Genomic DNA, 17345 nt, shown 5'->3' on the forward strand with positions numbered 1-17345 from the left:
ATTTAAAAAGCTTATTAGGTAGTGGCTCTAACTACAAGGAGATTTTTTTGTTGCCTCTGGCTATGGGACAGATGCAGCACAACTTCTCTATCCCTTGCCCTAGATCCCTCATGACCACCTTCCCACACATTAAATTTTTAAGCAGTTAACAACCTCATTTACACCAAACAGTAAATCAGATTCATGTCAAGTTAACGCTGTACTTCAGTAACAGCCCAGATTAACCATGTCTGTAATATACTTGTATTGCACACAGTAACCAGCTGGAAGTTGTTTTCTCCAACAAAGCCAGCTGATACAGTTTTTTAAAGTGTGGTCAGAATGAGCTAGGCAGATCTGCCGCAGTGGTTTTGAAGAGATGAGCAAATGGGCTAGTGGGATGCAGCTACAAGGAACGCGTGAAAAGTCTGCGAGGCAGAGCACCATGATTGCTGAACATCAGATGTGGATTGAACCTGTACCTGGGGAAGTGGAGAGCAGGGAAGAGCAAGTGAGCTTCAGTGTAAGAACTGTCAAATACCATCTCTCATCATACGTCACGAGATCTGCTTTACTGCTTTTTGTTTTAATTTATTTAGAAAATCTGAATCCCACCCTTTTGCCCCATCAAGTAACACCAAGGCAGCTGAACAGTTAAAGGAAGCATTATTTAAAAAAACCTAATACACATTTAAAAGCACACTTATATTTGTATATATACACACTGTACATTTACAGATCTAAGTGATACACATTTATTTTAGCAAGTCCTCATCACTAAAACGAATGGAGGCTATTTGGAAGGCCTACTCCGTAAACAGCTTTGAAGGCAACATTTTCTATGGTGACATTCCCAGCTCAGTATTCAAAGCAGTTGGTCACAATCTGATCTGTCTGCTGCAAGGGTTTAAACTGCATAACCCTTGTGTGACTAGATATAAACACTGAAGGTTTTACAAGACTTTTACCCAAAGAGGTATTTTCATGCCCTTTAAAAAGATGCATATTTATTACTGTTTTCTACTAAGGAAATACATTCTGGCTTGTCCCACTTAAAGGGATATTAACTTAAAACATTTACACCTATATTTAAGAGGAAAAGGTTTTGAGGGACATGCAAGACAAATATTCTTGCCTATCAGTTAATAAGCAGTTACAAAATTAATAGTCAAAGACTGACGTTTACCCTGGGTCAAAGACTCCTGGTGTGCGGCAAGTTGATCCAGAACAGGACTGCAACATCATTAGTCGATAGTTCATTTTTTCCAAGATTTCTTGATCTATTGTTTTTGCAATATTGTTTAGCTGGTGTGGATCAGCAGTCAAGTTGTAAACCTCAACAAATACCTGCAGAAGTACAAAGGAGGGCTGCATGATATATTCCAGGCTTTTGGCAAACAAAAGCATTTTTCACTCAGCATCACTTTCCAGCCTTGTTACAAATATAAATCTAGTCATGAAGCTATATCACACTTAATTTTTCACATGGAACAAGCCTAGCTGCTCACTAATAAGAGCTACAGCCAGGCCTAGTTTTACATTTTATCCAAGTATGTTCAGTAGAGAAAATGGCAACATTGGGACTTGACTTAGAACAAGTTTTCACCAATCAGATTAGATCAAGTTTTCATCAACCAGATTAGGGCAAATTCAGACCTGTGCAAGGTCTATCACTGGCCTGGTTTCAGCTACATGATGAAACATCTGTAATACTGCAGAAATACTAATCTGTTTGTTTTTTAAAAAAGCAAGTTATGACAGACAAAACATACTGCCAAGGATTCATGCTTAAAGCACTACAATCAAATGTAATTAAAATTTAACTGAAACATGGCCTAGATACTTCATACCACTGGAGGATCAGCTTTGGACTTTTTAGAGGACAAGGAACAGTTCATTCATGCAGACATGAGCTTGGTCAAAGAGCAGGAATTGATGGGGTTTTTTTTAAGCTTTGGTGTTACCACACTGAAAGCGGATCAGTCCTTTAAGAGCTAGAAGGAACTGTTAAGTGTTTATGAAGCCAGAAGCCTAATCAGATTTAAATTTTACTTTTAAAAGGGGAAAGAGCAAGTCAGTAAAAACTTCTTAAAACCATTTGTCCCGGATTTTTTGGGAAACTGTTATCTCCTCTGAATTTCTGGTAGCTGCACAGATCCAATTTACAATGCTACCAAGCCCATCAGTTTGTCTTTACTACTCACCTGGTGGCCTGTAACAGCCAGCAATGCTTCCTCAGTTGGCCACAGCTTGCTGTAATATCCATTAGCTGCAACGGAGAACTGGGAGTACAACCTACTGCTGGGTATGGAAAATGCATATGCAGCCCTTATTCTCCACTCTAGCCTTAAAGCTATTGGTTCTCTAAGCCAGAGCAGCCATGAAGAATTCCATGACAAACACCGACTGCTAGATATAATATAATATGTGGCTCATGTTCACTCTACAATTTTACTCTACAAAAATTGCACCCTTATTATGGAAATTAAGGTTGTCTATGCTGAACCCATCTAAAATGTCATGTTTTCAGATTGCATACAACATGGATTTTATTAGGGAGCATCAGTATTGTCACTGGAGAGTTTCTAGATAAGGGAGCAGGTCTGCTAGAGTGACAAGCGAGAACATGATAATGTCCCTGTATAAATATATTTTTGTCAAGTGTAGACCCTTCTTTCACCCTGGCAATATAGAACCACGACCCATGGATATGTTACTCTGGGCACGTGCCCGTCAGTCAAATGGCATCTTACTCTCTCACACACACCACCCTAGGGGTTTTATTTCCTCCTTACAATTTCATTCTTTAAATACCTTTGTAGCACTAGATTCTGCTTTCTGTTTGCACAGAGATCTTGAGGCAGAAGCAGCTAACAAATAATTTACTTGGAAGGATAAAAGTGTAGCTTTGGGGTAGCAAATTTGATTGTCTACCAAAGACTATTTATTTCCTGACCACCTAAAACAGGTCTAAAACTTAGCTCTAGAAGGTTCTAGTTGTGACTCTGCTCAGGTTCCTGTGCACAGGTGACCTCTCAGAGAACACCCATTGCAGGTAAGCAGAGCCTGTTAAGAGACTATTCTGCCTGTAATATCTAAAGACAAACTGCAGTTTCTTACCTGAATAACTGTAATAAAATTCAAACAGGAAGATTAAACATACATAGCTCTAAACGCGGCCCATCTTACTGCAGAGGTTGGATAATACAATGTTTTTCTACCTGCATTAAGTAACCACGCTGAATTCAGATGATTCATAATAATGATCTACGTGATCAATCTAGTTCCAAAAGTGATTTCTGGAAATCCCAGAATAAATATTTCCTCTTACACAAACTCTCATTCCTGTTATTCTCTATGTATTTTGTTTAGCAAGCACTGAAGAAATTAGTGTTAACACTATATAGCCAAGAAGATACAGGAAAACAAGTATTACCTCCCGGTCATCAAATTCACAGTACTGCAGATTCCACGAAGCTGAGAGTGTCCTTACACACGCATATGTGTTGTTGTAAGCATCTTCACAAACACAATCTGGGAAACAATGCTACAAAAACAAGTTGTTAGACTGAGCAGCACTTCTCAGAAACATAAATTAATCCCACCACTGACTTTAATATTCCTTCTCTCTCACATTGTGTTTAAATCCCAAACCCTCACCAGTTATTGTCGCCCTTATACTAAAAATGTCAAAAACAGTTTTCAGAAACACGTACAGTGACACCAGGCCCGAGGGCAGGACATGTAGGATCAGTGCTGTTATGCCCTTCTCCTTGGTATTCAACCAAGACATCTGATCTCCAGGTCACATTTGTGTCTCCTCTCTACAAGAAAGCAAACATTAATAGGTAAGTGATTTTCTTCCTCGTGAGCTCACAGAATGATTAGAATGTAAGCTTCTTAGATAAAATTGCTTCTAGCCATCATAATTGTGGAGATTAAGCTTGAACATGTGATAGCAGCAGAAAAAGTAAATATGAATACACTGAGAGTCCATTACATGTTATAGTTTGATGATGGAGTACTGATGCAACTTTGAACAACTTGAGTTAACAAAAACCATACTTACTGAGGAATATTTTAATTACCTAAATCTCTTCTAAAGGTGCTGTCTCTGAAAGAATCACAATGAAAACTCCACCAGTCAGATGTATAGTTCCATCATGCATATGTTATGTATTTTTGCATGTTATAACATGCACCACTCCTATTGTTTGGACACCTCTGAAATTTGTCCTGAACAGTATTTCTCTTCATTTTATGACAAGTTAGAAGGCCAAGTTACATCAAGATTCAAACTCCTTCCCTTTTAATTTAAAAGTAGCTTCTTGTCAAGAAATATACCAATCATTCTTCTTAATGCAGTGTGAAAATATCAGCAAAAGAAAGGGGACACAGATTATGATAATCCACTTTATAAACTTATTTACACTAAAAAAAACCTGCAAAATCCTGCAACAGTTACAAGAATGCCAATTAATAGTCCCATCTGTTTACTTACCATTAGTGGTAACAGTGACATCCCATCCATCTGTGTTTTATTTAGATCATAGCCCGCAATATCTAAAATAGTAGGACCCAAGTCAATGTTTGCCACAAGCATCTAGAAGGCATGAAAAAGAAAGTATTATCGATTTTCTAATTAAGGCTCAAATGAAGCAAAGAATTTGTAAAAAAAAAAAATTAAACACATTGGCTATCACATTAACTGCTGTCACTTGTGTAACTTTCTACTGTACCTGAAAATAATTACAAATATATATTTGCCAGAGATTCCGGAGAGCAGCTGACTTGCTAACTGTTCTTACCACTCCCTCTGTCTGCATATACTGTCACTGAAGTGACTACAGCCTCCTCATGTGGTATCCCTCTGAAAGTTAGGTTTTTATGGACTACTTTGTAGAGCTGAGACAGAAGCAATAGCTGTTCAGCAAATTTGACAAGAAGTGCCAGTAATTTCATGCTACACTACTATAATTCCTTCTACATGTTTTATTTTTACTTCACTGTAATATTTTACCCCTTTTTTGAAACCTGTGGTATGTAATACTGGTAATGGCACCTATCTATAATGATCAGAAATGACTTGTATTGTGCTGCCTCCTGAACTTCCTTAGTGTTCACTAATGATTTTCGCTGCCACCAACAGCTCTCACCTTAGACTTTAACCAGAAGAATAGGATGGTTAAGTTATGTTGAGTAGAATGACAGAAAAGTCAGTGTGTGGGGGGTGGCTGTGAGATAAAAGGGGCTCCTTTATTCTAAATAAAAGTTGTTTCTCTTACACACAAATAGAGTTTATAAGTATAACCAGGGCTTTTTTTGTAGAAAAAGCCCAGCAGGAACTCATAATAGCATAATAGACCACACCCAACAACAGAAACTCATTAGCATATCAGCCACACCCGACAGCATAGCTCATTAGCATATTAGCCACCGCCGACTTTCTCTTGTTCTCTCGCCTGCTTCCCCTCTCCTCAGCCTGGGTTCATCACATCATCCCTCTCAGCCTGCCCCACTCCTGCCGCCGCCTCTTCCGCCAGTTTGGTGTAGTGGTTAAGTGCACGGACTCTAATCTGGGAGAACCGGGTTTGAGTCCTCACTCCTCCACTTGCACCTGGCTGGATGATCTTGGGCAAGCCGTAGTTCTGATAAGAGCTGTTCTTGGAAAAGAGCCGTTTCTGTCAAGAGCTCTCTCAGCCCCACCTACCTCACAGGGTGTCTGTTGTGGGGAGGGGAAGGGAAAGGAGTTTGTAAGCCGCTCTGAGACACCTTTGGGTAGTGAAGGGCGGGGTATAAATCCAATCTCTTCTTCTTCTTCTATGTTGCCAGCTCAGGGGGCCTGGAGCCGGATGGGAAATTGTGGGGCCATTAAAGTAAGTTTGGGGGGGGGCAGCCCCCAGATGCCCCACTGTAGCTACGGGTCTGTGAACAGCCGTTCTATGAAACCATACCATAAGATGCATTGCACCACTCACGAGAGCAGCTTTGTTTATTTATTTCCATCCTGCTTCTCTCACCAGTGGGGACTCAAAAGTAGCTTACAAAAGACAAACAGCACTGTACCTTATTTGTCTGGTTGGGTTTGATTCCAGGTCCTCGAACCAACAATGGAACTTTAATATCAAACTCATAGAGTTGACGTTTGTCGATAGGCAAAGAAAACTGGCCTACGGAACACAGAGCAGAAATTTGACATACATGGTTTATAATAAAATCCTTCAGTTAGCAAGTTTTCATACTTTTGGGGACCTAAAGTTGTTTTCTGCTGGCTGAAGGGCACTTCCGCACACTTCGCATGTCCCTTAAACTTGGGAGACAGTGAGCTCAAGCAAGGGTGGGGTGGGGTGGAATTTTGTTCTATAAGTGGTACTCTGGATCCCAAGCTTTGGTCAGATGCTGCTCCTTCAGGTGTGCCTAATTTCAGATACATGTTATTTTAGATTCCCCGGCACTTTTTTCAAAGCCTGCTATGCCAACTAGCATTTTCAGGGAGAAATGGAGAATGCCTTCTAGAGAAAAAACACCCAAATGTGCCTGCCAGTGATTTCCAAGGCCACAATTCTCAATCAGTTCCCAGGGCTGGTTGTTATCCTTTTCTGAAGAGATTCCAAATGCCCATATGGAAGTACTATGTATAACATAGTGTGTATATTATCATGACTAAAAAAGCTCAAAAAACTCCATCCCAAGATCATGGTCATTTCGACTTCCAAGAGCTCAACCATAAAATCCAGGGACATCAGAAACAGGAGGAAATATCTAGATTTACAGATAAATGAACTCTAATTTGGAATAAAATAGATTAATTCCTCAAATTCCTCTTGCTTATATGCCTCTCCTGATTTCATTGCCAGTTTCTAGACACCTTGGCTCCCAGGGCATCAGCATTTAACTGAAGACTTTTAAACCACTCAGTTTTGCCAACCACTTTTTTACCTGTATGAAAGCCATTGTCAGATGTGAAAAAGATGTATGTATTATCCAGTTCCCCATGGGACTGCAGCCTCTTCACAAGTTTTTCTACCATATCATCCACTGATAGTAGAGTCTGCCACCTATATAAGAACAGGATTGTTACAGGTGAAGCTTTATAAAATTAACAGCACGTACAGTCTAGCCTGATACACATTTCACAAAACTAAGTTTTCAGAAAGGAACTATTTCCCACTTCTAAAATGCAGAACACTGGACAGACCTTTGTGCCATCATTCATCTGACCTAAGGCTAAACACAGTCTGCATTCTCACCTATTTAGAAATACCTGTAGAAGAAGCTAGGAACAAACTACCTCAAAACGTGACAGAGGGAAATTTTAAGATAAACTTAATTGTTTTTGGAAGGATACAGTTTTCAAGTAATGCTGACCTTTTAAAACATCCTTAATGTGCATTTTTAAGAAAAATGTGCAACATGTTTTCTTCCCTGTGAACAGCTATTATTAGGTCAATCCATTTGGTTATTTGTTGAGAACCATCATTTTGAAACATATCATGTTATGGAAATGAGTTGATATTCTAATCCACAAGATGTACCAACCTGAAATAGACCCAAACACCAAAAGGGCCTAAAGACACTACCTAGCTTTACAATTATCTGCAGATTGTGCTAATCTATCTACCACTAGGACTGTGAGCACAGCCAACACCTTCTAACAGGTATGTCAGTAACAGTGTTTATATTATTCAACAACCTTGGCCATCTGGATGACTAAGGACAAAGGAAGGGAGTTTCATAGAGGTTATAGCAGTCAGCTTGCCATGACTGTCCAAACGGAATTCACCAAAAACATTTTTCAAAGCTTGTGTTTGACAATGTGACACTACCTGTTCTCAGCTTTGCAAGAAAACCCAAACATATAGTCAACTTTCTTACCTTTTTCTAAAAGCATCATCTAGGAATTGTATTGATGAATTAGTCATTGGAGTCTTTGCTTGCCTGATGAGCCAATGTTTGTCCTATAAGACACACATTAACATTACTTTAGATGTATATCCTACCCTGTGCTCAAGGCTCCAGGTCAGTAATAATTATTAGTACATATTAAACCACAATAAAAAAAATCCCTAGCAAGCCCTGACCTGGATAGCCCAGGCAAGCCCGATCTCATGAGATCTCCGAAGTTAAGTAGGGCCAACCCTGGCAAGTACTTGGAAGGGAGACCTTAAAGGAATACCGGGGCTGGGACGCAGAAACAGGCAATATCAAGCCACCTCTCTGAAATGTCCTAGTCCCACTAGGGGTCACCAGAAGTCACCATGACTTCCAGGCTAAGAGCACACAGACACACCAACACACAAATACAAAAAATAGCTAGCCTTGGGATAGCATAGTGGGAAAAGGGTTGTAGCCTGTGTACTTGTGGACTTTAAACAACACTGAGTCCTCTGGTATAAATCAAATGTTACCAAGTTGTAAGAAATGAATAACTCTTCTAGATTATAGCTGCAGGCAAAAAACAACAACAACCCCACACCAAAATCCAAATGCATCCAGGAGGTCTAGCAGTGGTGGAAAATGCTGTCAAGTCACAGCTGACTTATGGAGACCCCACATTCAGAGGTGGTTTGCCATTGCCTGCCTCTGTGTCATGAACCTGGCATTCCTTGGAGGTCTCCCATCCAAATACTAGCTAGGGACTAACCAATGCTCCCCCTAAGCTGTGGAGTCTTGTGAGGAAAAAATCTACTTTGTGAGCCACTGGCATTAAAGCTGTGAGTGAGCAATGTGACTACTGCATAAAGTAGTTTGCTCTGGAGCCATTCTTCCGGAGCAAAGACAAAAATGTGTGAGCCGGAGGCTAAAAAACTGAGCTCGCTCACAGTTAACTCAGCTTAGAGGGAACACTGGTACTAACCTGTTTAGCTTCTGAGATCTGACAGGATCAGGCTGGCCTGGGCTACCCAGTTCAGGACCCAGGAGACTATAGTTTACTATAACAGAGGAAACTATACAATACAATAATACTAAACTATACAATGCAATAATCCAAATGGCACCTCTTTTTAGTGACTGCTACTATCTAGCTTACCAGTTTATTAATTGCTCCTCCTGATGTTGTATTTCTCTGAAGTAAGTTCACTGCAAGAAGTCTAAACATGAGTTTTTATATTAAACGGAGTTCTTCTACAAAAGGCATTTGGCCTAAAGCAGCATAATGGAAGTCCTAAAAGCTATGCTTATGTTCCTTAATGAAAGCACATTGCCTGGATATGAGCTTATCACTGGGCTTCAGACAAGATTTTCCAGGGGTAAAAAAAAACACCAGAAGACCTTCAACATGACAAAGACAGGACCTTGAACAGCAGAAGCCAAGAAACAGAATACACCGGGAACTTGAGATAGATCTTATTCTTCTCATCCTATGAGGGGGAGTATTACATGGCCTTCATTTTCATCTAGAGATCGCATGAGCTGCATCAATCTAATCTGTAGTTAAGAATATGCGTGAGCATCTATTTTTTAGAGAGAACCATGCGCAACTGCTTGCCTCATAGTAGACTATCCAACAGTAATCGAAGGACAAATAACTTTCAGGACACTTCAGTTAGCAACACAAGAAGAAGCCAGAATGCCATTTTAGCTCAACTCTGGCTACATGATTACCAATGCGAAGAAGAGAGTCTGGAGCATAATTTTCTTGAACGAAACATACAATGCTAAGGAATCTTCCAATTAATATCTGATTCACAGTGAAATACTATACAGAGTTAGTTCTGCTGCTACAGAGTGATATATTATACGGGGCATCCATTAACCTCCCCCCACGTAAGGCTGGACAAACTTTCTTGTCCTTTGTCAGATGCTGAACACATCTACTTTTGGCATCACATTACGGAGATCCACTTCAAACTGTTATTTTCTGTATTCTACAAATCCAATTGCATTATAAAATCAAACATATATTTGGAACCCAAGAGCTCAAAATACACACTAAAAACACCATGCTTCTTCCATTTACAAATTACATTTCCAATTCATTACTGAAACATGGAAAGCTCCACAGGCTCACCCATGAGGGACCTGCATTTTACACACAATATTTTATGTCTTGAGCTCATAATTTTCTCAACTCTTTTAGAAACTGAAATCAAGTTTACTAACTTCCAGCAAACATGATACTCAACGTCAGCTTAGTTGAGAAGGATTAAGAATCCATACCTTTCCATGAATATTGAAATTACTGCTTCTTGGAGCACTGACATTCTGGAAGCTCTTCTGGTACTGAGGAGCAGCTACCCAAGGTGAGTGTGGTGCTGGCGTTGCTATCATCATGAAGAAAGGCTCAAAGTTGGATTTATATTTTAGAAAATCCAAAGACATGTTGGCCTGAACACAAAGATAAAAAGTTCTAAGTTCCAGTGGTACTATTAAAGTTGTTATCTAAGGAGTCAGATGACTCTACTGTCTTTATACTTATCTCACAATATAAATAAATACTTTGTCAAAACATGACATGCTGGTATCCACCTATGACAGAAAGTATTCCCTACCTCAAACATTTATGTTTACTGAATTCCACTTTAAGCAGCCATTATCTGACCAAAACTAAATTGCCACATATGTTGGAAGTGACTTAAATCAATGTAAGATGCTTCTGAGTATTAATACAGCACTATGGAAACGGAATTGCTTACTTCAAATTTACCTTTTGATACCTTACTGTTTTCAGTAACAATTTAAAAGAGAGTTAGTTATAATTCTAACATAAAAAACTTTAGTTTAAAAAAGAATCATGCTCCAAAGAACAAAAAAATCCAAGGTTTATTATGCCAAAGTTCAAGTACTCCCTTACATTGTAATAAACTATGAAAATTCTATTTCATTAGAAAAAATTCAAACAACAGTAGTTTTCCAGAATCTCCAAAAGTAAGACAGAACAGATTTTGGCTGATACTCCAGGTATAGCCATTCTCAAATTTAATTTCTTAAAGTATGTTCAGTTTAGACTTCACAGATACTCTTGTGATGGTCGACACTGACTGTTTTTCATAAACATTTTGGCATACCATGGTTAAAAAATATTAGTGTATTTTACATGCATCTTAACATGGTATCTGGGGTATACTCAGGAAGCATAATTTGCTTCTCTTATGATTATGCTGCTGACCATTCTCTGAAATAAAGCCAGTATCTATGGATGAAAGATGACTACAACTACAGAAGATAATTTAGGCAAGATTTACTTTTGGAGAACGTAAATGTATCATATAAGCAAGTCCTATGCATTGCAACTTCAAAAGCTACCATAGCCTGAAGAAATACTTGTTCTTAATGTATCAAGAACATTTGTTATAGACTGGAGCCAAGTACTGATCTAACAGTTTACAAATCTATAACTTCAAAACATCCTCATGAATTCTAAACCAACTTCTCCATACCTTTCATAAGGGGTAACCATTGCAACTGAACATCTGCAAATATATGAAACTTCATTTTACTCAAGCTGTTCTGCTTGCCCCCCAAATTTCAGTTTTGACAAGAACTAGGAGCCCTCACATAGGCTCAATTCAGACATCCCACCAACCATGATTTGCACATATCATAGTTTAGAACCCAAGGCATGAGCTTCCACACACACAGATCTGGGTTTAAAACTGCTTGTCTGCTTTCATTTTTCATCATCCTCTATGTGCTATAGATTCCAGTGTCAGAGCAATGGCCGCAACTATGATCTGGCAATTCAAACACAGGAACAAGCTTCCTTTACTAAGGCTTGGAGTGGTCTGAATAGAGCCCTAACATGCAGAACAGAAAGGAAGAAAACAGGGTGAAACCTGTGTTACACTATACAAGTGTATCTGAATAAAGTAGAGTAAGGCAGATTGCACCATAAGGCTCACAAAGTTTGTTTACACTCAAGAACTTGATTCACTGGATTTCCTGTTAAATAGGTTGAGCTCCTTGCATAACACCGAAGCTATGACAGTCAGGGAACCAAGCAGAAATGTGCTTTACAGAAAAATTCTCACCAGTACATCTGTCAGGTAATCGACACTGTAGTTCTCACCATGCTTCCGTGCTTCTCCATTTACTGAAAGTGTGTAATTGTAGTACTTTGAATTTTTTTCCTGTGGAAGACAACCAAAGGCACTTTATATGCACTAAAAAATTGCCAATTGGGTCACTGCAGTCATCTATAATTTGTAACTGCACTGATAATTCAGTTATGATTAAGGTGGTGTAATTCGAATGTATCAAAGTCTTTCATGAAAACACATTTAATAGTCTCCAAAAACAAACATTATTAAAATGAATATCATATGGAATTTTAAAACTCATTTTTCAAAGTTTGTTACCATCATTCTAGAAGTATGTTAGCATTCCATAAAATTAAGATTTTTAAATGCATGTAAGTAAACTAGAAATATCTGACACTTACTAACGCATACCAGAAACTCCATCCAGGAGGAACATGGCCAATTCCCCCAGCATCTTCTGCTCCATACTGAAAGAATCAAACGTTAAATGAGTAACTAGCCTGATTCTCTCAACTAAGTCTAATTCATGGATGACAAGTATATTGCCATGCACGTTAGCTTTTCAATTGAAATAGAAGGATTGCATTCTCTATTGCGGGGTTTTTACAACCAACTACTGTGTTAAAGAACAGAGCTGCAGAGTTTGCAGACATTTTAAACTACATTCATACACGAACACTTTTGCTTTTGAGTCTTCAGCAAACTAAAATGCTGCTGCTATGCTGTTTGGCAGAGTATAATCAGCTGCATCCCATATATATAGGCTTACAAGTCTATCAAAATGATGTGTGGTGATTTCTCAGTTTGGCTGCTAGCTCTCGCATACATATAGGTTTGCAGAATGACTGTAGTCTTTAGTATATAAGACAGATGCAGACAAGACAGGTAGTCTTGTCCTCCCCTTTCCTCATTAGCCACTTGTGCCTCCCCCCCCCCCATACTCAAGGTCTCCAGTATTTTGTAAATCAACAAAGCTACAGAGTCTATGAAGCTGCAGTCAGGAGGAGAATGTAGGGACAGGGTTTTTACTAAGCTTATTTATTCTAGCTGTTCTGGACAACTGTAATAAATCATGCCTTCCTTTTCATGAAAGTTGAGTTCTTATGCCTTATGCTTTGTAAAGGATCCCTTAAATATGTAGGAGTAATCTTAAAGTGTATTAAATTTCTTTAAGTAACTACAAGTAAGTTAAACTTAAAAAAAGATCACTCAGGCAATATCTAGCATAGTACATAAAATGATACCTCATTCAAGTATTTCCCAGCAAAGAAGGTCTGATAGCCACACATAGACTTGAGAATAGCTGGGAAGGTATATGGTTCCTGCATCTTCTGCCAGGGTTTGCTGCTGCAATTTCCCTCCAGTGTGTTATTGACAACATGGTGATTATGTGGATATTTTCCTGTTAAAATGCTGGCTCTACTGGGACAGCACAGCGCACTGGGTACATACTAGAAAACAAAATTAAAGGGGAATAAGCTAAGCGATAGTCAGAAATGCCACTCATAACAACAGATGCTCAAATGCCCATCAATATGGTAGGAAAATGGGGGCAACCCAGAGATAAGACGATTCTGCATAACCAGAAGCCTCCCTAGATAAGCAGGAAAATATTCATTTATAAATTTTAAAAGTAAAAATCCCAACACATAGCCTGGTGCTGTAGGCAGCACATAATGCCACAGGCAGGTGAGTATTAAAGGTAAAAATATGAGAAAACTGGGCTGCTCAGCCTTCTAAGAGTTTATGGAAACTTGGGTCATGGGGAAATCTCCTAATGCTTTATTCCTACCATGATTCTTTGTGGGCCTCCATCTTCCATTCTATATTCTAGATTTTTCTGATACTAAATTATGTGCAAAGGAACATGCAATCCATACTATATTCAGCCTAAACAGCTTGAGGAGACCCACCAATTTTTCTGTTTTACTGCCTGGGAACTGATGCAAAGCAACTGCTACCCATAAAATGCAACTATAAGATTACGGCTGAGCAAGGATTTTGAGATGCAGTATCCACAGCTCACAATGCCCACCGCACATGGAGGAATGTCCTCTAGTATATAATGACTATCAATCCAAATCAAGATTACCAAGTAAACAAATGCGCCTTTTATTGGTTCTCTGTGACGTTGGATGAGAAACTGAGAACATAGAGATTAGCAACACAGCACTAAGATGCCAACAACATCATCTCTGTGCCTTGAATTTCTACGATGAAGCATTTGAGAGGCAGCACTTTACAAAGAGAGTTTTTTCTCCCACAAAAAGACATGATCTAATCCCTGACTGGTTGAAAAAGTTCACGGTTGTAGAGAAAGTTCAGAAAACACCAACCAGATATACTAATATCACATCTAGGAAAGAGCATAGTTTCCACCTGATGCTGTATGATAGCTCTGTCCATACCTTCCCTAAATTATGCACAGATCACCTCCTTTCCCAGCCCCTTAGGTTTTCTTATGGGATCCATACAAAAAACCCCTCACTTGTATTGTTCACAAATGCATGTCTTGATTTCAGTACTTACAGCATTGGAGAAGCTTATCCCCTTCTCTGCAATAAGGGCACTGGTCTTTTTCAGTGGTGTCTGCAATACAGAATGTATGTATAAAGAACTACAAATGTGGTATGACTTTGGGAGATTGATGTATTTTGCATTTCTTCCCCCTGTGGCTGCACTGAATACCAGAACTATTCTAGTTAAAGTCAATGTTGCATTCGTTATTCCTTAAATATTTTAAATATTAATTTAAAAGTTTAGTTTTTTATAACATTTGTACCTCACCTTTTACCTAGGACTCAAGGTGGCTTACTTAATGCAACACTTGGAGACAGATCAAGATGGGTAGCCATGCTGTAGCGGTAGAAAAGAGTAAGAGTCCAGTAGCACCTTAAAGACTAACAAAATTTGTGGTAGGGTATGATACCTGAAGAAATGAGCAGTGACTCATGAAAGCTCATACCCTACCAAAAATTTTGTTAGTCTTTGAGGTGTTACTGGAATCATCCTTTTCTACTGGCAATAATAATCTACTACTAGTTTTTAAAACTAGTTTTTACATTTTAAATAAAACTAACCAATAAAGAGCAAGCTTTCTTCCTACCCAAGACACCCAAAACCAAATATAAAAACATCTTATAAAAGTTTATAGCATAACATAACCTTTTGTAAGCTTTGAAATTTATTTTAAATGCCATCTTCCCTTGTTAAAGACCAGTCAAAGGAATAAATGATCCAATCAGAATCTGTACTGATCAATCCCAGCTCACAAACAAGAAAAAGGGAGATTAAAACTGAAAACCTATAAAGGAGAACAATTTTCTTGAGCAAACTAGTCCTTATGAAATCCAAACTTAACATACAAAATCAGCAGTTATAATCTGAAACGTTCCTTTAAAAGGTTTTTGTGAAGGGAGGCAACTTTTAATCTACACTTCAACATGCAAGGTGACAGAAACACCCCACCACCACTCCATTTCGAGTTCTGTCAAGCAGACATGCATTGGGAGGTCCTAGTTTAGGTTCTCAGACATGTGGGTGGGAGCTGTACTCAGACCAGTGCTACAGGGTGTGAGGGGAGGGGCCTATCAGTGCAGGGCAAAACAAAAGTTCCCCAGGGTCAAGAGTCAAGTGTTTGAATGGACCTTGTGTAGTGACAATCCAGGGTAACCAATAGCTGACACTGAGTATGTCACCACCTAACCTAAAAACTGCCATTAACAACAGAAACACTTAGAAACATGAAGTCTGGACATTCAGTAGTATGCCACTAGTGATGTAACTTATTGGGCAAGAACAAGGGCACAGGGAAGTTGTGGATAAAACTTGTGTATGCTTCCATAATGCACCATTCTGCTTCCAGTATTCAGCTGTGTGTAAACGCACCCCTCTTTTTGAGTGTTTGTGGCAACATACTAGAAGCGGAACCCTATCAGACACCAACCAATTCACACAATCCCATCTACACACACACACTTCACCGCAAGCTAACACCGGCCAGTGTTCTAAGTCCTTTCCCTAAAACTACCAGGCGCTTGAGCACATGCATCACAAAGCCTTGGTCTCGCAAAGGGTGGGAAAGAAAAAAGGACTTAGGGTGCCCCAAGCATCCCCGTGCTCCATCGCTGTCGATTCCAATATAATTCCAAAGGGGGCTTCAAGCTCACAGATGAAGGGGCCTTTTCATTACGCATCCGAAAGGGCAGACAGAAATAGTGTCTCTCTCGGCCGGCCATGGGTACCCTCAAAGCATTCATTCCCACGACCTGGGCCTCAGCCACAAGAAAGCCACTATACCTCTCACCTCACCGAATTGCAAAAGCCTCCTCCGCCAGGCACAGCCCCTCCCCCGTCTCCCACAGGCCCCTCACACGGACACCAAAAACAAGCACAGTCACCATTCCGCCGAGGCAGGCGTCCTGGTCGTCTGTCACAATCAGCACTACGTTAGGCTTTCGCGCCCTGTGGACGCCGGCACTGAACCCGAGGAGGGCCAACAGCAGCGAGAGAGAGCGTGCAAAAGCTGCGGCGCGAGCCATTCTGCAAACGCGGCTTGAGGAGAGGAGGAAGAAAAGAGGGGCGCGCGGGACCGGCACCTGAGCGCGAGACAGTCACGAGAGACAGAGAGCGACGGGAAAATATGCGCACGTCCCCCGCCCCCTTCTTAGGCTATGTTGGGAGGGAGGGGAACTGGAGGAGGAGGAGGTGTCACATGACCGGTAGACTTCCCCCAGCAGCTATATGTCCCGCCTACTGGTCCTTTGTTGCCCCAATTTCCGCCATCTCTCAAATGCTCATTGTTGGCCCGCCTTACCTCCCACGGGTGAAGCTTGTTATCGTGGAGGCTGTCCCTCGCCGATGCTTGCCGGATTCCGTTTCGTACCTTAGTAGCTGCGCTTAAGTTATGTGTCGCTTTTGTGGGGACGGGGTATGTGTGTACTGGAGACTCAACTCTGGAACACGTGAAGTATTAAATCCTTGTCAGAAGGTTTCTATAACGAAGTTATAGTAAACAGAACGAAACTCGAGTCCAGTAGTTGTTGTTCAGCCGCACAGTCGAGTCCGACTCTTTGCGACCCCATGGACCACATCCAGGGGTAGATTAACCATTAAACAGACTAAGCACTGCTTAGGGCACCAGGGCCAAAGGGGATGTACTAAAAGGAAGGACAGGATTGCCCATTGGAAACAATGGGAGACGCTGGAAGGCCCATTGGAAATAATGGGAGCCAGGAATGCCAATTGACTTGCATGGGCTCCATTGGAAAACATTAGGGTACAAGTAAAGGTAAAGGTAAAGGTTCCCTTGCTCGAAAGCCAGTCGAATCCGACTCTAGGGTTGCGGTGCTCATCTCCGTTTCAAAGCCGAAGAGCCAGCGCTGT

The 17345-nt window shown here is 40.2% G+C and overlaps 1 protein-coding gene across 1 annotated transcript; it reads right to left on the bottom strand.

The window, feature by feature from the left end:
• Positions 1-220: 220 nt before the first annotated feature.
• GNS (glucosamine (N-acetyl)-6-sulfatase) lies at positions 221-16584 on the bottom strand. Its single transcript, XM_015415459.1, has 14 exons — positions 16361-16584; positions 14490-14549; positions 13205-13411; positions 12362-12427; positions 11952-12050; positions 10141-10308; positions 7855-7937; positions 6919-7037; positions 6046-6149; positions 4481-4582; positions 3696-3803; positions 3416-3526; positions 1166-1326; positions 221-461 (listed from the first exon to the last, which is right to left on the bottom strand). The coding sequence occupies exons 1-14, from the start codon at positions 16499-16501 to the stop codon at positions 386-388; spliced, it is 1605 nt and encodes a 534-aa protein (XP_015270945.1). The 5' UTR covers positions 16502-16584; the 3' UTR covers positions 221-385.
• Between the last annotated feature and the right edge of the window lie 761 nt (positions 16585-17345).

The sequence above is a fragment of the Gekko japonicus genome, unplaced genomic scaffold, assembly GCF_001447785.1.
Source record: "Gekko japonicus isolate JY-2015 unplaced genomic scaffold, Gekko_japonicus_V1.1 scaffold1352, whole genome shotgun sequence".
Classification (NCBI taxonomy): Eukaryota; Metazoa; Chordata; class Lepidosauria; order Squamata; family Gekkonidae; genus Gekko; species Gekko japonicus.